General features: G+C 36.6%; 2 protein-coding genes across 5 annotated transcripts; one reads left to right on the top strand and one right to left on the bottom strand.

Moving 5' to 3' along the window:
• Positions 1–2,090: 2,090 nt before the first annotated feature.
• On the bottom strand, positions 2,091–5,048 carry LOC113074982 (GTPase IMAP family member 8-like). Of its 2 annotated transcripts, XM_026247699.1 has the most exons (6): positions 4,738–5,048; positions 4,573–4,630; positions 4,321–4,399; positions 3,515–4,222; positions 2,675–3,379; positions 2,091–2,591 (listed from the first exon to the last, which is right to left on the bottom strand). In XM_026247699.1, the coding sequence occupies exons 3-6, from the start codon at positions 4,364–4,366 to the stop codon at positions 2,455–2,457; spliced, it is 1,596 nt and encodes a 531-aa protein (XP_026103484.1). In that variant the 5' UTR covers positions 4,367–4,399; positions 4,573–4,630; positions 4,738–5,048; the 3' UTR covers positions 2,091–2,454. The 2 variants fall into 2 exon arrangements, with proteins under 2 accessions (XP_026103484.1, XP_026103482.1); XM_026247697.1 differs by lacking the exon at positions 4,573–4,630.
• Positions 5,049–6,455: 1,407 nt separating this feature from the next.
• On the top strand, positions 6,456–15,753 carry LOC113074981 (GTPase IMAP family member 8-like). 3 transcript variants are annotated; one of them, XM_026247696.1, is made up of 8 exons: positions 6,456–6,761; positions 6,869–6,926; positions 7,100–7,178; positions 7,277–7,984; positions 8,120–8,824; positions 8,908–9,020; positions 12,795–13,413; positions 14,852–15,753. In XM_026247696.1, the coding sequence occupies exons 3-8, from the start codon at positions 7,133–7,135 to the stop codon at positions 15,085–15,087; spliced, it is 2,427 nt and encodes an 808-aa protein (XP_026103481.1). In that variant the 5' UTR covers positions 6,456–6,761; positions 6,869–6,926; positions 7,100–7,132; the 3' UTR covers positions 15,088–15,753. The 3 variants fall into 3 exon arrangements, with proteins under 3 accessions (XP_026103481.1, XP_026103480.1, XP_026103479.1); XM_026247695.1 differs by lacking the exon at positions 6,869–6,926; XM_026247694.1 differs by having other exon boundaries at positions 6,456–7,178.
• The last annotated feature ends 596 nt before the right edge of the window (positions 15,754–16,349 follow it).

Raw genomic sequence — 16,349 nt, 5'->3', positions numbered from 1 at the left:
GAGCATGCCATGTTTGGGATGCTCTGGAATGGTGTATACGACAGCGTGTTCCAGTTCCTGCCAATATCCTGCAACTTCACACAGCCATTGAAGAGGAGTGGACCAACATTACACAGGCCACAATCAACAACCTGATCAACTCTATGTGAAGGAGATGTGTTGCACTGTGTGAGGAAAATGGTGGTCACACCAGGATACAAAGGAGAAGTGCTCACTAACACAGATTTAGACAGTTTTGTGAACAATCGAATAGAAAAAGTCTTAGATCTTTGAATTCAGCTCATGAAAAATGGGGGCAAAAACAAGTGTTGTGTTTATCATTTTGTTCATTGTAGACAACTGTTCTTAAAATACGCTCATGCTCCATCCACTCATCACTATGATGGACCAAAACAAAAAAATTAAACACTTTAAACTTAAAAAAAAAAAAAACACACATTATAAAACACTTAGTTTAGCATTTACTTTCTCTTTTGTGTGCCATGGCAAAGCATGCTGGAAATAGGAAATTTAAAGTTACATTTAACTTAACTTCTTCTATAATTAAAAGACACAAGTTCATTAAACTCAATTGGGATAACTTAAATTGAAAAAGAAAGTTCTAAATCAGGGGTGGCAAACATCGGTCCTGGAGAAAGCTACAGGCAGGTGAGTTTTTATTAGGGTTGGAGCTAGACTCTTCAGGGCTGCCGCTCACCACCCCTGATCTAAATTAGAGGCTGACATTTTTTCGGGGATTTCCGCAGGGGAATCTCACGGGAATCAAGCATGATTGGGAACAAAATTACTATTAATCACGGGACTGGGACGGGACAGGAAAAAATTTCAGCGGGAGTGAGCGGGACCGGGAATACACTTGGATCCCCAACTTTGTACACAAATATAGCCTACCTTTTATATAAATAAACTATAAACTAGGGGGGTGCGATATGAAGATTTTTGATGGTGAACAATAAAAATCTTTCTACAATCTGCTTTTTGAAGAAATGTAGTATCGTGCCTCAGCGCTCATTCTATCAGCTGGTACAGGCTAGTTCTCACGGAGTTTGTCGCTGTTCCTTTTACTGAATATTTTCGGGTTAAAGCATAATTTAAACAGATTTAGTACAATAATACGCAGTCGCTTCCCAGTAGCCTAATGCATAAAAAAAATTCATCTTACATTGCTACTTCATCTGTCTCTGATTTTGAATAAGCAGAAATCTGTAAGAAATGCATCGATCTGTAGATAAAAGAACTGACAAAAATGTACTTTTATTTTCATCACAAACAAAATTTTCAAAGCAGAAAGCAGCAATTATACCTTTTAATGCTGACAATGTTATTAGTTTGGCATGTGATAGGAAAAAAGGTTTGCACACAATAGCCTAAGCCACTTTGAAACTCTCCTGTGATTTAATTTTTTTATTTTAATATAGGCTACGTTATGAACATAACATTGATATACACTGAAATACTTTACCCATGGAGTGAAGGCTGAGCGGTGTTTCTGGTATCAGTGCACGTGGAGCAGAGTGATTATTAAATTCTCAGAGCAGAGGGAATTTTTTGTTAAAATACTCCATCATTTTTTGGTCATACAGATAAAAGTAATCAGTCTTTAGAATCTGTATACGTTTATTTGTGTGAACTCCGAATAACAACAAAACAATTTGCAGTTTCTGCCGTCTGAGTCATGTGAACTTGAGCATCAACCAGGTTAGCATGGATGATTTATATGAAATTTAATGTGTGTTCAATGCACATTGTTCATTGTTTAAGATGGCTTTCAGTTAATAAAAAAAAAAATATATATATATATATATATACCGTATTTTCCACACTATAAGGCGCACCAGATTATAAGGCGCACCTTCAATGAATGGCCTGTTTTAGAACTGTTTTCATATATAGGGCGCACCGGATTATAAGGCACATAGAATAGAAGATACTGCAGTCAAACGTTTGACTGGGTTTGCGTTATGCATCCACTAGATGGATGCTAAAGGGAATGTCAACATTTTGACAGAGCGCCTTGATCCGTATATAAGGCACTCCGGATTATAAGGCACACTGTCGTTTTTTGAGAAAATGAAAGGCTTTTAAGTGCACCTTATAGTGTGGAAAATATGGTATATATATATATATATGGGACAAGACAGATTTGAAAATCCACTCCCGTGTCAGCCTCTAGTCTAAATACACAAAATTTTATTTGTTTGAATTTATTTAAAAATCGCACTATTAATGTTAGGGTTTACTGTACACATTGTTTGATATCAACTAGAAATAGACCTAAATAGGTCCTATATAGGGCAAAAATATAAATAGGTTCTAATGACAATGATGTTACACTAATTAACTACTGCAATATTAAAATAATATTTAATAACGTTTTAAAAACAGGAATTTATATTACAGATTCTAGTCAGGATCCGAGCAAAATAACATGAAGTAAAATTCTAACAGTAAAGGTTAACACTTTCTTGACATACATACCTCTGCTAATTTGTCCTCAAAAAAAATTCCTTCTAGAATGATGTTGCCTGACATACTTTTTCCAGCCCCTTCTAGTCCAAGAAGCACAATTCTCACATCCGAGAAAGTGTTATCTGGAGTTATTAAAAAAGTGACAAAATATGTTAAAAACGTTGTTGTACTTCATCACCTTTAGAGGAAAATAAAGAGTACCTACCCTTCAGCAACTCATGAAGGATCTGTTTTTTCTTATTCACTTTCATCATATTTGTTTTGCCAGTTTTCAGCTTCAGTTCGAGCTCAGTAGATGGATTGTTTTCTTTTTCTGGTACATATTGACAGCCGTTGTTTCCCATCACCATGTCCTCGATCTTCTCAAGGAGTTCTGTGACTTGTGTGCTGTCAGTGTACTGTTTACAGTTAAACACATGGTATCTGTGCCCACATTGTTCCATTAGCCACTCAAGATGCTTTCCTTCTTCTTCAGTACGTTCCTCAATGGTTGTATCTCCAAGCCAGTCTCCTCTCGTGAACAGCACGATTGTATGGCTCCAGACGTTCTTCCCAAAAAGACTCATATGTTCATCCACAGCTATTTGGTACAATTTGTTAAATGCTATGGCAATGGGAATAGTTAAGAGAATAACATGTGGGCCAGGTGGGCACAGATACACACTACGTCTAATCTCCAATTTGTCCATCTCTGATGTCTTTTCAAGTGAATTGTATAAGTACCAGCCTGGAGTGTCCACCACTGTCAGCTTCCTCCCATGTACTTGAGCTTTGCGTACTGCACAGGACACTGTAGTTCTTGACTCGTCAACGTCAAACACATCTTCACCCAGAATGAGGTTGCCTGCAGAACTCTTTGAAGCCCATGATGCTCCGAGGATCACGATGTGTATATCAGTTAGATGTTGCTCTGTAAACAAGACCACGCATATTTAATCCAGAAATATTTGGTTATTTATATATAAATATGCTAAAAAAATGTTTACCAAATGTTTACTTTTACCAAACGTTTTAATGAGGTGTTAGTTGTGTAATAATATCTTACTTTTAATGTGTGCTTGGAGTTCAGTTCGATCTTTTTTCCTAAAAAGATTTTTTGGTTTGACTTTTACCTCAGTGGTATTCTTTTTCAAATCCTCTGTAGGAATACTTACAAAATAGTTGTCATTGTTTTTTGCTACCATTTCCTCAATTTTTTCCAGCAGAGTGGTCACTTGTAAGCTGTCATCAATGTTGTTAATGTTAAGGAAATGGTATCTGTTCTGACACATTTTTAGAAGCCACAGGAGGTCTGGCCATAATCTTAAACTGTTTTTAAAAGTAGCTTTATCATGTGGAGAAGTGGAGCTAAACAACACAATAGTGTAATCCCAGATTTTCTCAGACAAAGACTCAAGCTGCTTCTGCAGAGGGGTTCTGTAGATTGTTTTAAAGCCAGAATCTACAGGAATGACCAGAAGGAAGACATGAGGTCCAGGTGGACACTGTGTTAAGCTTCTTTTGATTTCCATTCTATCAAACTTTGGGGTATCCTCCACATCATAGTGCCACCACCAGCCTGGAGTGTCAACCACAGTAACGTGTCTTCCGTGTACTTCAGCCTCTGCTTTAACAGACCGAGCAGTTCTTTTTCCAACAACAAAAGCATTTCTGCCCAGAATAATGTTTCCTGTTGAACTTTTTCCACTTTCTTCTCGTCCAAATAACTCCCGACCCCCAATCAATATTATTCGGATTTCAGTGAGTCTTTTTCCTTTTTGAAACAGTTAAATAGTTATGTTTGGATTAGATCACTAAATTGTAGTTATTGCTTTGCTCAAATGGCATGATAAAAAAATAAAATAAACTTACCAGAACCAGATGTTGAAAGACTTTGCTCTTTCCCTTGATCTGACATGTCTTCTTTATTCAGGCTTTAATATCCTATTTGCTGAATAATGTAATTATTTACATTTACTGTAAATTATTTGACATTTTATCTTTTTTTGGCTGTTTTACCATTAAATGTGTCATAAAAGTGACAGCTATCAGCAAAATTGTTAATGGTAATACAGATATACTGTTAATGGTAATACATAATACAATAATTATCCATTTTCTTACCAGTGTATGTCAACACAAGTTGCATAGATACAGTAATTGATATGGATCCTCCATCAAACTAATTGAAGCAATATATATTTAAGATATTGATTTATGTAAATTGTCTCTACTACATAGCATATACGTATTTAGGGACTTTATATCTGAGTCATTGATATGACTTACCTTTTCGTTTCTCTGTCGCAGTTTAAAATGAAAGTTCCTCATACAACGTCATAAATCTACTGGTTGCCAGTTCTTCAAACATTTGAGCTGCAAACCTAACGTATGTTGTTTACCTTATTGTATCTTAGTAAATAAGTTTGAATGTCTTAAAGATAATAATATGAACTGTAATCATACCCTTCGTGAAGATAAAAGTGTATTAATACAGTAACTTTTAACCTGTTTGGAGTAGCAGGTCAAAGGATTAAACTTCTTTGTTAGAGTACACGGTATGTTTTTTTTAGTCGACACAAGCCACTCCCTGTATGCATTCACTTCCTCTCATACCTCCCCTGTTTTGCCATGTCATGTTGTGTCTTATCTCTGCATTGTGCAATGTTTCCCTTTGCAGTAACTATTCATGCTGGTTCTAGACAACAACCCACATCCATAGCCTGGAATGCAACTACTTGAATTACTTTTTTTTTAAGGTATGGGTGCAGTGACTAAAATCACATTCTGTGAGGAGATTGGTTATACCCTCAGTTGAGATTTTGTTTCAAATTGTCTGGACATTTAAGAAAGTAGATAGTTGAGTCTGTTTAATATCTGAAACCTGAAATGAGATATGATATAATAAATAAATAAATAAACTCTCAATACAACCACTAGGCTTTTAAACAATGCACACAAAAATGTGCAATTAACAAGTGTTATGTGTTTTGTTTTAGAGAGTTTGCAAAAGAAAGAGAGTGAGTGGAGAAGATGCATGAGCTCTTGCAGCACCACAGACTACAACAAATTGAGAGAGAGCTCACTGGCTACCTGAAATGGATATGCAAGGCAGGTTAGTGTAAATCAGAATCAGAATGAGCTTTATTGCCAGGTATGTTTACACCAGAGCCGTTGAAAAACAGAGTTGCGACACTCCCGTTAGTCAGCGACGGATCCATCAACGACTTTGATTGACATCCAAACTTCTTCTCAGGTGAGGTAACAGAGTTGACCAATGAAATCGAGCTAGAGACGCGAGTCACGGCTGCGGGGTGGATTTCATTGGTCAACTCTGTTACCTCACCTGAGAAGAAGTTTGGATGTCAATCAAAGTCGTTGATGGATCCGTCGCTGACTAACGGGAGTGTCGCAACTCTGTTTTTCAACGGCTCTGGTGTAAACATACCTGGCAATAAAGCTCATTCTGATTCTGATTTACACTAACCTGCCTTGCATATCCATTTCAGGTAGCCAGTGAGCTCTCTCTCAATTTGTTGTAGTCTGTGGTGCTGCAAGAGCTCATGCATCTTCTCCACTCACTCTCTTTCTTTTGCAAACTCTCTAAAACAAAACACATAACACTTGTTAATTGCACATTTTTGTGTGCATTGTTTAAAAGCCTAGTGGTTGTATTGAGAGTTTATTTATTTATTTATTATATCATATCTCATTTCAGGTTTCAGATATTAAACAGACTCAACTATCTACTTTCTTAAATGTCCAGACAATTTGAAACAAAATCTCAACTGAGGGTATAACCAATCTCCTCACAGAATGTGATTTTAGTCACTGCACCCATACCTTAAAAAAAAAGTAATTCAAGTAGTTGCATTCCAGGCTATGGATGTGGGTTGTTGTCTAGAACCAGCATGAATAGTTACTGCAAAGGGAAACATTGCACAATGCAGAGATAAGACACAACATGACATGGCAAAACAGGGGAGGTATGAGAGGAAGTGAATGCATACAGGGAGTGGCTTGTGTCGACTAAAAAAAACATACCGTGTACTCTAACAAAGAAGTTTAATCCTTTGACCTGCTACTCCAAACAGGTTAAAAGTTACTGTATTAATACACTTTTATCTTCACGAAGGGTATGATTACAGTTCATATTATTATCTTTAAGACATTCAAACTTATTTACTAAGATACAATAAGGTAAACAACATACGTTAGGTTTGCAGCTCAAATGTTTGAAGAACTGGCAACCAGTAGATTTATGACGTTGTATGAGGAACTTTCATTTTAAACTGCGACAGAGAAACGAAAAGGTAAGTCATATCAATGACTCAGATATAAAGTCCCTAAATACGTATATGCTATGTAGTAGAGACAATTTACATAAATCAATATCTTAAATATATATTGCTTCAATTAGTTTGATGGAGGATCCATATCAATTACTGTATCTATGCAACTTGTGTTGACATACACTGGTAAGAAAATGGATAATTATTGTATTATGTATTACCATTAACAGTATATCTGTATTACCATTAACAATTTTGCTGATAGCTGTCACTTTTATGACACATTTAATGGTAAAACAGCCAAAAAAAGATAAAATGTCAAATAATTTACAGTAAATGTAAATAATTACATTATTCAGCAAATAGGATATTAAAGCCTGAATAAAGAAGACATGTCAGATCAAGGGAAAGAGCAAAGTCTTTCAACATCTGGTTCTGGTAAGTTTATTTTATTTTTTTATCATGCCATTTGAGCAAAGCAATAACTACAATTTAGTGATCTAATCCAAACATAACTATTTAACTGTTTCAAAAAGGAAAAAGACTCACTGAAATCCGAATAATATTGATTGGGGGTCGGGAGTTATTTGGACGAGAAGAAAGTGGAAAAAGTTCAACAGGAAACATTATTCTGGGCAGAAATGCTTTTGTTGTTGGAAAAAGAACTGCTCGGTCTGTTAAAGCAGAGGCTGAAGTACACGGAAGACACGTTACTGTGGTTGACACTCCAGGCTGGTGGTGGCACTATGATGTGGAGGATACCCCAAAGTTTGATAGAATGGAAATCAAAAGAAGCTTAACACAGTGTCCACCTGGACCTCATGTCTTCCTTCTGGTCATTCCTGTAGATTCTGGCTTTAAAACAATCTACAGAACCCCTCTGCAGAAGCAGCTTGAGTCTTTGTCTGAGAAAATCTGGGATTACACTATTGTGTTGTTTAGCTCCACTTCTCCACATGATAAAGCTACTTTTAAAAACAGTTTAAGATTATGGCCAGACCTCCTGTGGCTTCTAAAAATGTGTCAGAACAGATACCATTTCCTTAACATTAACAACATTGATGACAGCTTACAAGTGACCACTCTGCTGGAAAAAATTGAGGAAATGGTAGCAAAAAACAATGACAACTATTTTGTAAGTATTCCTACAGAGGATTTGAAAAAGAATACCACTGAGGTAAAAGTCAAACCAAAAAATCTTTTTAGGAAAAAAGATCGAACTGAACTCCAAGCACACATTAAAAGTAAGATATTATTACACAACTAACACCTCATTAAAACGTTTGGTAAAAGTAAACATTTGGTAAACATTTTTTTAGCATATTTATATATAAATAACCAAATATTTCTGGATTAAATATGCGTGGTCTTGTTTACAGAGCAACATCTAACTGATATACACATCGTGATCCTCGGAGCATCATGGGCTTCAAAGAGTTCTGCAGGCAACCTCATTCTGGGTGAAGATGTGTTTGACGTTGACGAGTCAAGAACTACAGTGTCCTGTGCAGTACGCAAAGCTCAAGTACATGGGAGGAAGCTGACAGTGGTGGACACTCCAGGCTGGTACTTATACAATTCACTTGAAAAGACATCAGAGATGGACAAATTGGAGATTAGACGTAGTGTGTATCTGTGCCCACCTGGCCCACATGTTATTCTCTTAACTATTCCCATTGCCATAGCATTTAACAAATTGTACCAAATAGCTGTGGATGAACATATGAGTCTTTTTGGGAAGAACGTCTGGAGCCATACAATCGTGCTGTTCACGAGAGGAGACTGGCTTGGAGATACAACCATTGAGGAACGTACTGAAGAAGAAGGAAAGCATCTTGAGTGGCTAATGGAACAATGTGGGCACAGATACCATGTGTTTAACTGTAAACAGTACACTGACAGCACACAAGTCACAGAACTCCTTGAGAAGATCGAGGACATGGTGATGGGAAACAACGGCTGTCAATATGTACCAGAAAAAGAAAACAATCCATCTACTGAGCTCGAACTGAAGCTGAAAACTGGCAAAACAAATATGATGAAAGTGAATAAGAAAAAACAGATCCTTCATGAGTTGCTGAAGGGTAGGTACTCTTTATTTTCCTCTAAAGGTGATGAAGTACAACAACGTTTTTAACATATTTTGTCACTTTTTTAATAACTCCAGATAACACTTTCTCGGATGTGAGAATTGTGCTTCTTGGACTAGAAGGGGCTGGAAAAAGTATGTCAGGCAACATCATTCTAGAAGGAATTTTTTTTGAGGACAAATTAGCAGAGGTATGTATGTCAAGAAAGTGTTAACCTTTACTGTTAGAATTTTACTTCATGTTATTTTGCTCGGATCCTGACTAGAATCTGTAATATAAATTCCTGTTTTTAAAACGTTATTAAATATTATTTTAATATTGCAGTAGTTAATTAGTGTAACATCATTGTCATTAGAACCTATTTATATTTTTGCCCTATATAGGACCTATTTAGGTCTATTTCTAGTTGATATCAAACAATGTGTACAGTAAACCCTAACATTAATAGTGCGATTTTTAAATAAATTCAAACAAATAAAATTTTGTGTATTTAGACTAGAGGCTGACACGGGAGTGGATTTTCAAATCTGTCTTGTCCCATATATATATATATATACCATATTTTCCACACTATAAGGTGCACTTAAAAGCCTTTCATTTTCTCAAAAAACGACAGTGTGCCTTATAATCCGGAGTGCCTTATATACGGATCAAGGCGCTCTGTCAAAATGTTGACATTCCCTTTAGCATCCATCTAGTGGATGCATAACGCAAACCCAGTCAAACGTTTGACTGCAGTATCTTCTATTCTATGTGCCTTATAATCCGGTGCGCCCTATATATGAAAACAGTTCTAAAACAGGCCATTCATTGAAGGTGCGCCTTATAATCTGGTGCGCCTTATAGTGTGGAAAATACGGTATATATATATATATATATATTTTTTTTTTTTATTAACTGAAAGCCATCTTAAACAATGAACAATGTGCATTGAACACACATTAAATTTCATATAAATCATCCATGCTAACCTGGTTGATGCTCAAGTTCACATGACTCAGACGGCAGAAACTGCAAATTGTTTTGTTGTTATTCGGAGTTCACACAAATAAACGTATACAGATTCTAAAGACTGATTACTTTTATCTGTATGACCAAAAATGATGGAGTATTTTAACAAAAAATTCCCTCTGCTCTGAGAATTTAATAATCACTCTGCTCCACGTGCACTGATACCAGAAACACCGCTCAGCCTTCACTCCATGGGTAAAGTATTTCAGTGTATATCAATGTTATGTTCATAACGTAGCCTATATTAAAATAAAAAAATTAAATCACAGGAGAGTTTCAAAGTGGCTTAGGCTATTGTGTGCAAACCTTTTTTCCTATCACATGCCAAACTAATAACATTGTCAGCATTAAAAGGTATAATTGCTGCTTTCTGCTTTGAAAATTTTGTTTGTGATGAAAATAAAAGTACATTTTTGTCAGTTCTTTTATCTACAGATCGATGCATTTCTTACAGATTTCTGCTTATTCAAAATCAGAGACAGATGAAGTAGCAATGTAAGATGAATTTTTTTTATGCATTAGGCTACTGGGAAAGCGACTGCGTATTATTGTACTAAATCTGTTTAAATTATGCTTTAACCCGAAAATATTCAGTAAAAGGAACAGCGACAAACTCCGTGAGAACTAGCCTGTACCAGCTGATAGAATGAGCGCTGAGGCACGATACTACATTTCTTCAAAAAGCAGATTGTAGAAAGATTTTTATTGTTCACCATCAAAAATCTTCATATCGCACCCCCCTAGTTTATAGTTTATTTATATAAAAGGTAGGCTATATTTGTGTACAAAGTTGGGGATCCAAGTGTATTCCCGGTCCCGCTCACTCCCGCTGAAATTTTTTCCTGTCCCGTCCCAGTCCCGTGATTAATAGTAATTTTGTTCCCAATCATGCTTGATTCCCGTGAGATTCCCCTGCGGAAATCCCCGAAAAAATGTCAGCCTCTAATTTAGATCAGGGGTGGTGAGCGGCAGCCCTGAAGAGTCTAGCTCCAACCCTAATAAAAACTCACCTGCCTGTAGCTTTCTCCAGGACCGATGTTTGCCACCCCTGATTTAGAACTTTCTTTTTCAATTTAAGTTATCCCAATTGAGTTTAATGAACTTGTGTCTTTTAATTTAGAAGAAGTTAAGTTAAAATGTAACTTAAAATTTCTATTTCCCAGCATGCTTTGCCATGGCACACAAAAGAGAAAGTAAATGCTAAAACTAAGTGTTTTATAATGTGTGTTTTTTTTTTTTTTAAGTTTAAAGTGTTTAATTTTTTTGTTTTGGTCCATCATAGTGATGAGTGGATGGAGCATGAGCGTATTTTAAGAACAGTTGTCTACAATGAACAAAATGATAAACACAACACTTGTTTTTGCCCCCATTTTTCATGAGCTGAATTCAAAGATCTAAGACTTTTTCTATTCGATTGTTCACAAAACTGTCTAAATCTGTGTTAGTGAGCACTTCTCCTTTGTATCCTGGTGTGACCACCATTTTCCTCACACAGTGCAACACATCTCCTTCACATAGAGTTGATCAGGTTGTTGATTGTGGCCTGTGTAATGTTGGTCCACTCCTCTTCAATGGCTGTGTGAAGTTGCAGGATATTGGCAGGAACTGGAACACGCTGTCGTATACACCATTCCAGAGCATCCCAAACATGGCATGCTCAATGAGTGACATTTCCGGTGCGTATGCTGGCCATGGAAGAACTGGGATGTTTTCAGCTTCCAGGAATTGTGTACAGATAATTACAACATGGGGCCATGCATTATCATGCTGCAACATGAGGTGATGGTCATGGATGAATGGCACAACAATGGGCCTCATGATCTCATCACATCATGGTATCTCTGTGCATTCAAAATTCCATAAATAAAATGCACCTGTGTTTGTTATTCTTAACATACGCCTGCTCATACTATTACCCCACCGCCACCATGAGCCACTCGATCCACAACACTGACATCAGCGAACCGCTCACCCACACAACGCCATACACACTGTCTGCCATCTGCCCTGTACAGTGAAAACCAGGATTAATCCATGAAGAGAACACCTCTCCAAAGTGCCAGACGCCATTGGATTTGAGCATTTGCCCACTCAAGACGGTTACAATGACAAACTGCACTCAGGTCAAGACCCCGATGAGGATGACGAGCAGCAGATAAGCTTCCCTGAGACAGTTTCTGACAGTTTGTGCTGAAATTCTTTGGTCATGTAAACTGATTGTTGCAGCAGCTGTCCGGGTGGCTGGTCTCAGATGATCTTGGAGGTGAAGATGCTGGATGCGGAGGTCCTGGACTGGTGTGGTCACACGTGGGACTGTGGTTGTGAGGCCAGTTGGATGTACTACCAAGTTCTCTGAAACGCCTTTGGAGACGGCTTATGGTAGAGAAATGAATAATACGGGCAACAGCTCTGGAGGACATTCCTGCACTCAGCATGCCAACTGCATGCTCCCTTAAAACTTGTGACATCTGTGGCATTGTGCTGTGTGATAAAACTGCACATTTTAGAGTGGTCTTTTATTGTGACCACCCTAGGCACACCTGTGGGAGAAGGAGAAGTGCTCACGAACACAGATTTAGACAGATTTGTGAACAATATTTGAGATAAATACATTTTGTGTACATAAAAGAAGTCTTAGCTCTTTGAGTTTAGCTCATTAAAAATGGGGGCAAAAACAAAATAGTTGTGTTTACAATTTTGTTTAGTGTATATTGATTTACTCATTTTTTTCACAATTGATATGCTAATCAAAGCATTATTGTGCTAGCAATAAGCATGTTAGCATTTACTGAATTAGATGGTTAAAGCTATTTTAAGTTTCAACTAAAATATTTTATTTGAGATAACATGAATTCAATTAATTTTAAAAGTTAATTACTAAAATTTTTCTGCTTACTGAGCTAACTGATGACATCAAATTATTTGAGTTCTGATGAATTATTGGGGTTTACAGTGTGTGATGCAACAGAAGAAAGTTGAGGGATATCAAGTCTCTGTGGTTAATACACCAAACTGCTCAGAATTTACTCTGGAAAATGCAAAAGAAATTTTTCGCAGTGTGAAGGTTTGCTCACCAGGCCCACATGCATTCCTGCTAGTGCTACCTCTGCGTGTGTCTTTTACAAAGAAAGCTCAACAAACAGTGGAAGATATCATGAATCTTTTTGGGGAGAATGTCTGGAGACATACTGTGGTTGTATTCAGTTATGGACACTGGTTGAAGGACAGACCAGCTGAAGAATACATTGCATGTGAAGGAGAAGCCTTGCAAGAGTTGGTGAGGAAGTGTGGAAACAGATATCATGTGCTAGTTAATACATGGAGTAGTAGATCTCAAGTTAAAGATTTGCTTGGGGTGATTGAAGTAATGGTGGCAAGAAACAGAGGTGAATACTTCACTCTAAAAAAGAAAGATCGCAAGCCACCAACAAAGACACTGACTGAAGACGAGTGGAATAAACGTGAGGATGAACTCATAGAGAAGATGCTGGAGGCAGCCATAATGGATCTAGACACAGAATGGAACAGGCCATCTGCAAAACGAAGGAACAGCATTGATCGATCGATAAACTGTAAGTTTCTGTTTTTCTTGAGTTTGTCATAATACTTTCTACTGTAATAATAAACCTGAAGTAAAGGGATAGTTCAACCAAAAAAATACAATTCTGTCATCATTTACTCACCTTTATGTCATTCCAAAAATGTATGAATTTATTTTTTATCTGTAATACACAGGAAGATGATTTGAAAAATGTAAATCAAAAATTTGTTTAACAATGTATTTTGACAAAAAAACAAAAAGAAAAAAAGAGGATAAGCAAATGGAATTAAATAACTCGAATATGTGACTAAATTTTCATTCTAGGATACCAAATAATGTCAATCATTAGGCATTGTTAGATTTCACTCTGTTTGAGTTTGAGGCTATGTATAAGTTTAGCACAAATATTTTTTCACTTGCCTTCACTTATCATGAACACTGACTGAGTGCTTGAGAGTTTTGCTCTCTGTCTTTAAAGCAAACTATTCCTATTCATATAAATAGATGTGCAGCATATTTGAAACACTATAAATCAAGTGATTAAGTGTGCAACTAGTAGTCGCTTAGGTGAGAGTGCCTCTGTGTTTCTAGCATGTCATTAGCATGATTAGCAAGTGACTAGCATCTCACTAGCATGTTTCGAGCCTTATTAGCAAGTTACTAGCATGTTGTTAGCATGTTTCTATGCTAATCCAGCTAAAACCCACTTTTTTATCACTAGATAAAAAAAAACAGCTAAAAAACAACTAAGGCATGCCTGAGATGCTAAAAAGTGGCCAAAACCACTTTAAACCAGCTTGGGAGTCCAGCCAAAATAGCCAATCAGCTTAGACTGGTTTTAGCTGTATTTTCGGTAGGAAGTTTTTAAGCTTTGCTGTAGCAATAGACAGCTTAAATAAACCATAAGTCTTATTGTATAAAAGTTTTCATTCCCAAAATGAAAGTCTATGTGGTTTTAATAGTCTGGTTTACAAAAACCATATGCCGGATCAGTTAGAAAATACGGCAACCTGAGTCAGACCAGTCTGAAGGTCTGACCTGAATTTGGTGGTTGTATCTTTAAAAGTCTAGGAGGAGATACATTTTAAAATTTAGTCTCAGAAGAAGAAGTTAAATTCTGATTTCAGTAAGTGTGATTTTTCAAGCCAACTTAATTATTCAGCCTTTAAGGACAAGCAGAAGCCACTGCCTGTTTCTTTGATAGTGGGCGAATCTAATGCAAGAGCTCACATATTACCATTTCTGTTTTGATTTCAGCAAATCAGTTTAAGTGAATATAGACAATGTGATTAATATTCATTAACCCAGCAACCCATGAATGGTCCAGCCAAAAAAAAAACATACTAGGCACTGGCGATTTGCCATGGTGTGCATAGAGAGCTGGAAGACAGAATTGTTTACTTTAGTTCGTTTTTGTTCTTCTAACCAACACAAGACTAAGATATAAAGACTTTTCATTGTATTTTCAGTGAGTGAAGATTCATTATCTGACAGCAACAGTGCAGCAGGAGCTGACAATCTGCATTACAACTCTGCTGCCAAAGTATGTCAGTGGTTAAGACATCCTAAACATCATGCTGCATCATCTGGACATGACACCATGAGCATTACTTCGAGTTATATGGGGATAAATGAACAGGGTCATCAAGATCTGAAGATGGAAAGTGATGGAAAAGATGCAAAAGACACTGTCCCAGAGACATGAACATTATGAAATAAGCCAGTGACACTTTTATTTTACTTTCTGAAATCTTGACATCAATTAAATGAGTGTATTATGTTTGATGGATGAGAGCTACACAATTAAAATGTGTAAGTTAGGTTTACACACACACACACACAAATACACAAATGCTTTGGGTTAACAACTGCCAGTGTACCAGATTCTTTGATTGGCTGTCTGTTGTCAGTGAATTTGAGAAATGAGCTGGACTAGTTAGGACAGGACTTGCTACTGTATGTCTGTTCAAGATATGCATTCCTGGCCTGTCTTTATTGTATATTTGAGTGACACAAAATACCGAAATGCAGTTCCATTTCACCGTGCACACTTTTTAGAGTTTGCTCAAATAGGTAGTGAGTATGGGGTGCAACACCAGTCATCAGTGCATTTAGAAGATAAGATCTTGAAGAGATGCTCCTGTGATCTTGTGACAGAGAATAAATGCTGTAATCATCAGATTTGCCTCATCTCAGTTTAAACCTCATAGTTCCTACTCAAATCTCACTCTATCCAGGTCTTTTACAATTAGTTCCTCAGCATCACATGCATCCTGAAAGTGAAACATGTCAGATAACAATGCAGCAATGGAATATGACCAGCCAAAACGTATATGTATGCTAGAATGAAGAATGTTATGGTTTATTACCTCATTTGAGCCATCTTCAGTCTCTTCCTCTTCAGACTTCTTTGTGAAACCGAAGAGCAAAAGAAATGATTAATATTCCTTATTTCTTTTCTTAATGCTGATTTAAGGTATTAGGCTGGACAGAATGGATGTATCGTTTCATCATGATACAAATGGCTAAACTCTTCATATCAGACATCGCATTTTTATCATTTGTCTTTAATTAAATTGTAACTTTAGATTATATAGCCTACATTTCTGTCAATAAGAGATAAAGTCTGTACAGATAATACAAAAAATTGTATATGTGAATAAAAGTCATATTTGTAAGGACAAACAAAGAAAACTAAAACAAAAAATTAAAACAAAGAAAATTAAATATTATTTGTTAAAGAAGGTCTACAGCTCTCAATTTTATTCAGAAAAATGTTAACAAACGTACCCATGTTGATCCTTGTTTATTCCAGGTGTGTCTTGTCTGTCTGGGCACAGTCACATCTGAATGGTGAAGATATTTTTTGTACCATTTCCTCTTTTTGGGAGGCTCCATTTTTGTTTTTCATGTATCTGTATGAAAACTTTGCATTAAATGAACCAATACATTAATGAATAAATAAAT

Source organism: Carassius auratus, unplaced genomic scaffold, assembly GCF_003368295.1.
Source record: "Carassius auratus strain Wakin unplaced genomic scaffold, ASM336829v1 scaf_tig00015901, whole genome shotgun sequence".
NCBI lineage: Eukaryota > Metazoa > Chordata > Actinopteri > Cypriniformes > Cyprinidae > Carassius > Carassius auratus.
This window is presented reverse-complemented; position numbering and strand designations above follow the sequence as displayed.

Coding starts and splice junctions, on each gene's coding strand:
- LOC113074982 (XM_026247699.1), bottom strand. CDS start 4,366: ATGTCAGATCAAGGGAAAGAGCAAAGTCTTTCAACATCTGGTTCTG. Junction 4,223..4,320: donor TCTTTCAACATCTGGTTCTG/GTAAGTTTATTT, acceptor TGTTTCAAAAAG/GAAAAAGACTCACTGAAATC. Junction 2,592..2,674: donor CCTTCATGAGTTGCTGAAGG/GTAGGTACTCTT, acceptor TAATAACTCCAG/ATAACACTTTCTCGGATGTG.
- LOC113074981 (XM_026247695.1), top strand. CDS start 7,133: ATGTCAGATCAAGGGAAAGAGCAAAGTCTTTCAACATCTGGTTCTG. Junction 7,179..7,276: donor TCTTTCAACATCTGGTTCTG/GTAAGTTTATTT, acceptor TGTTTCAAAAAG/GAAAAAGACTCACTGAAATC. Junction 13,414..14,851: donor CATTGATCGATCGATAAACT/GTAAGTTTCTGT, acceptor TTGTATTTTCAG/TGAGTGAAGATTCATTATCT.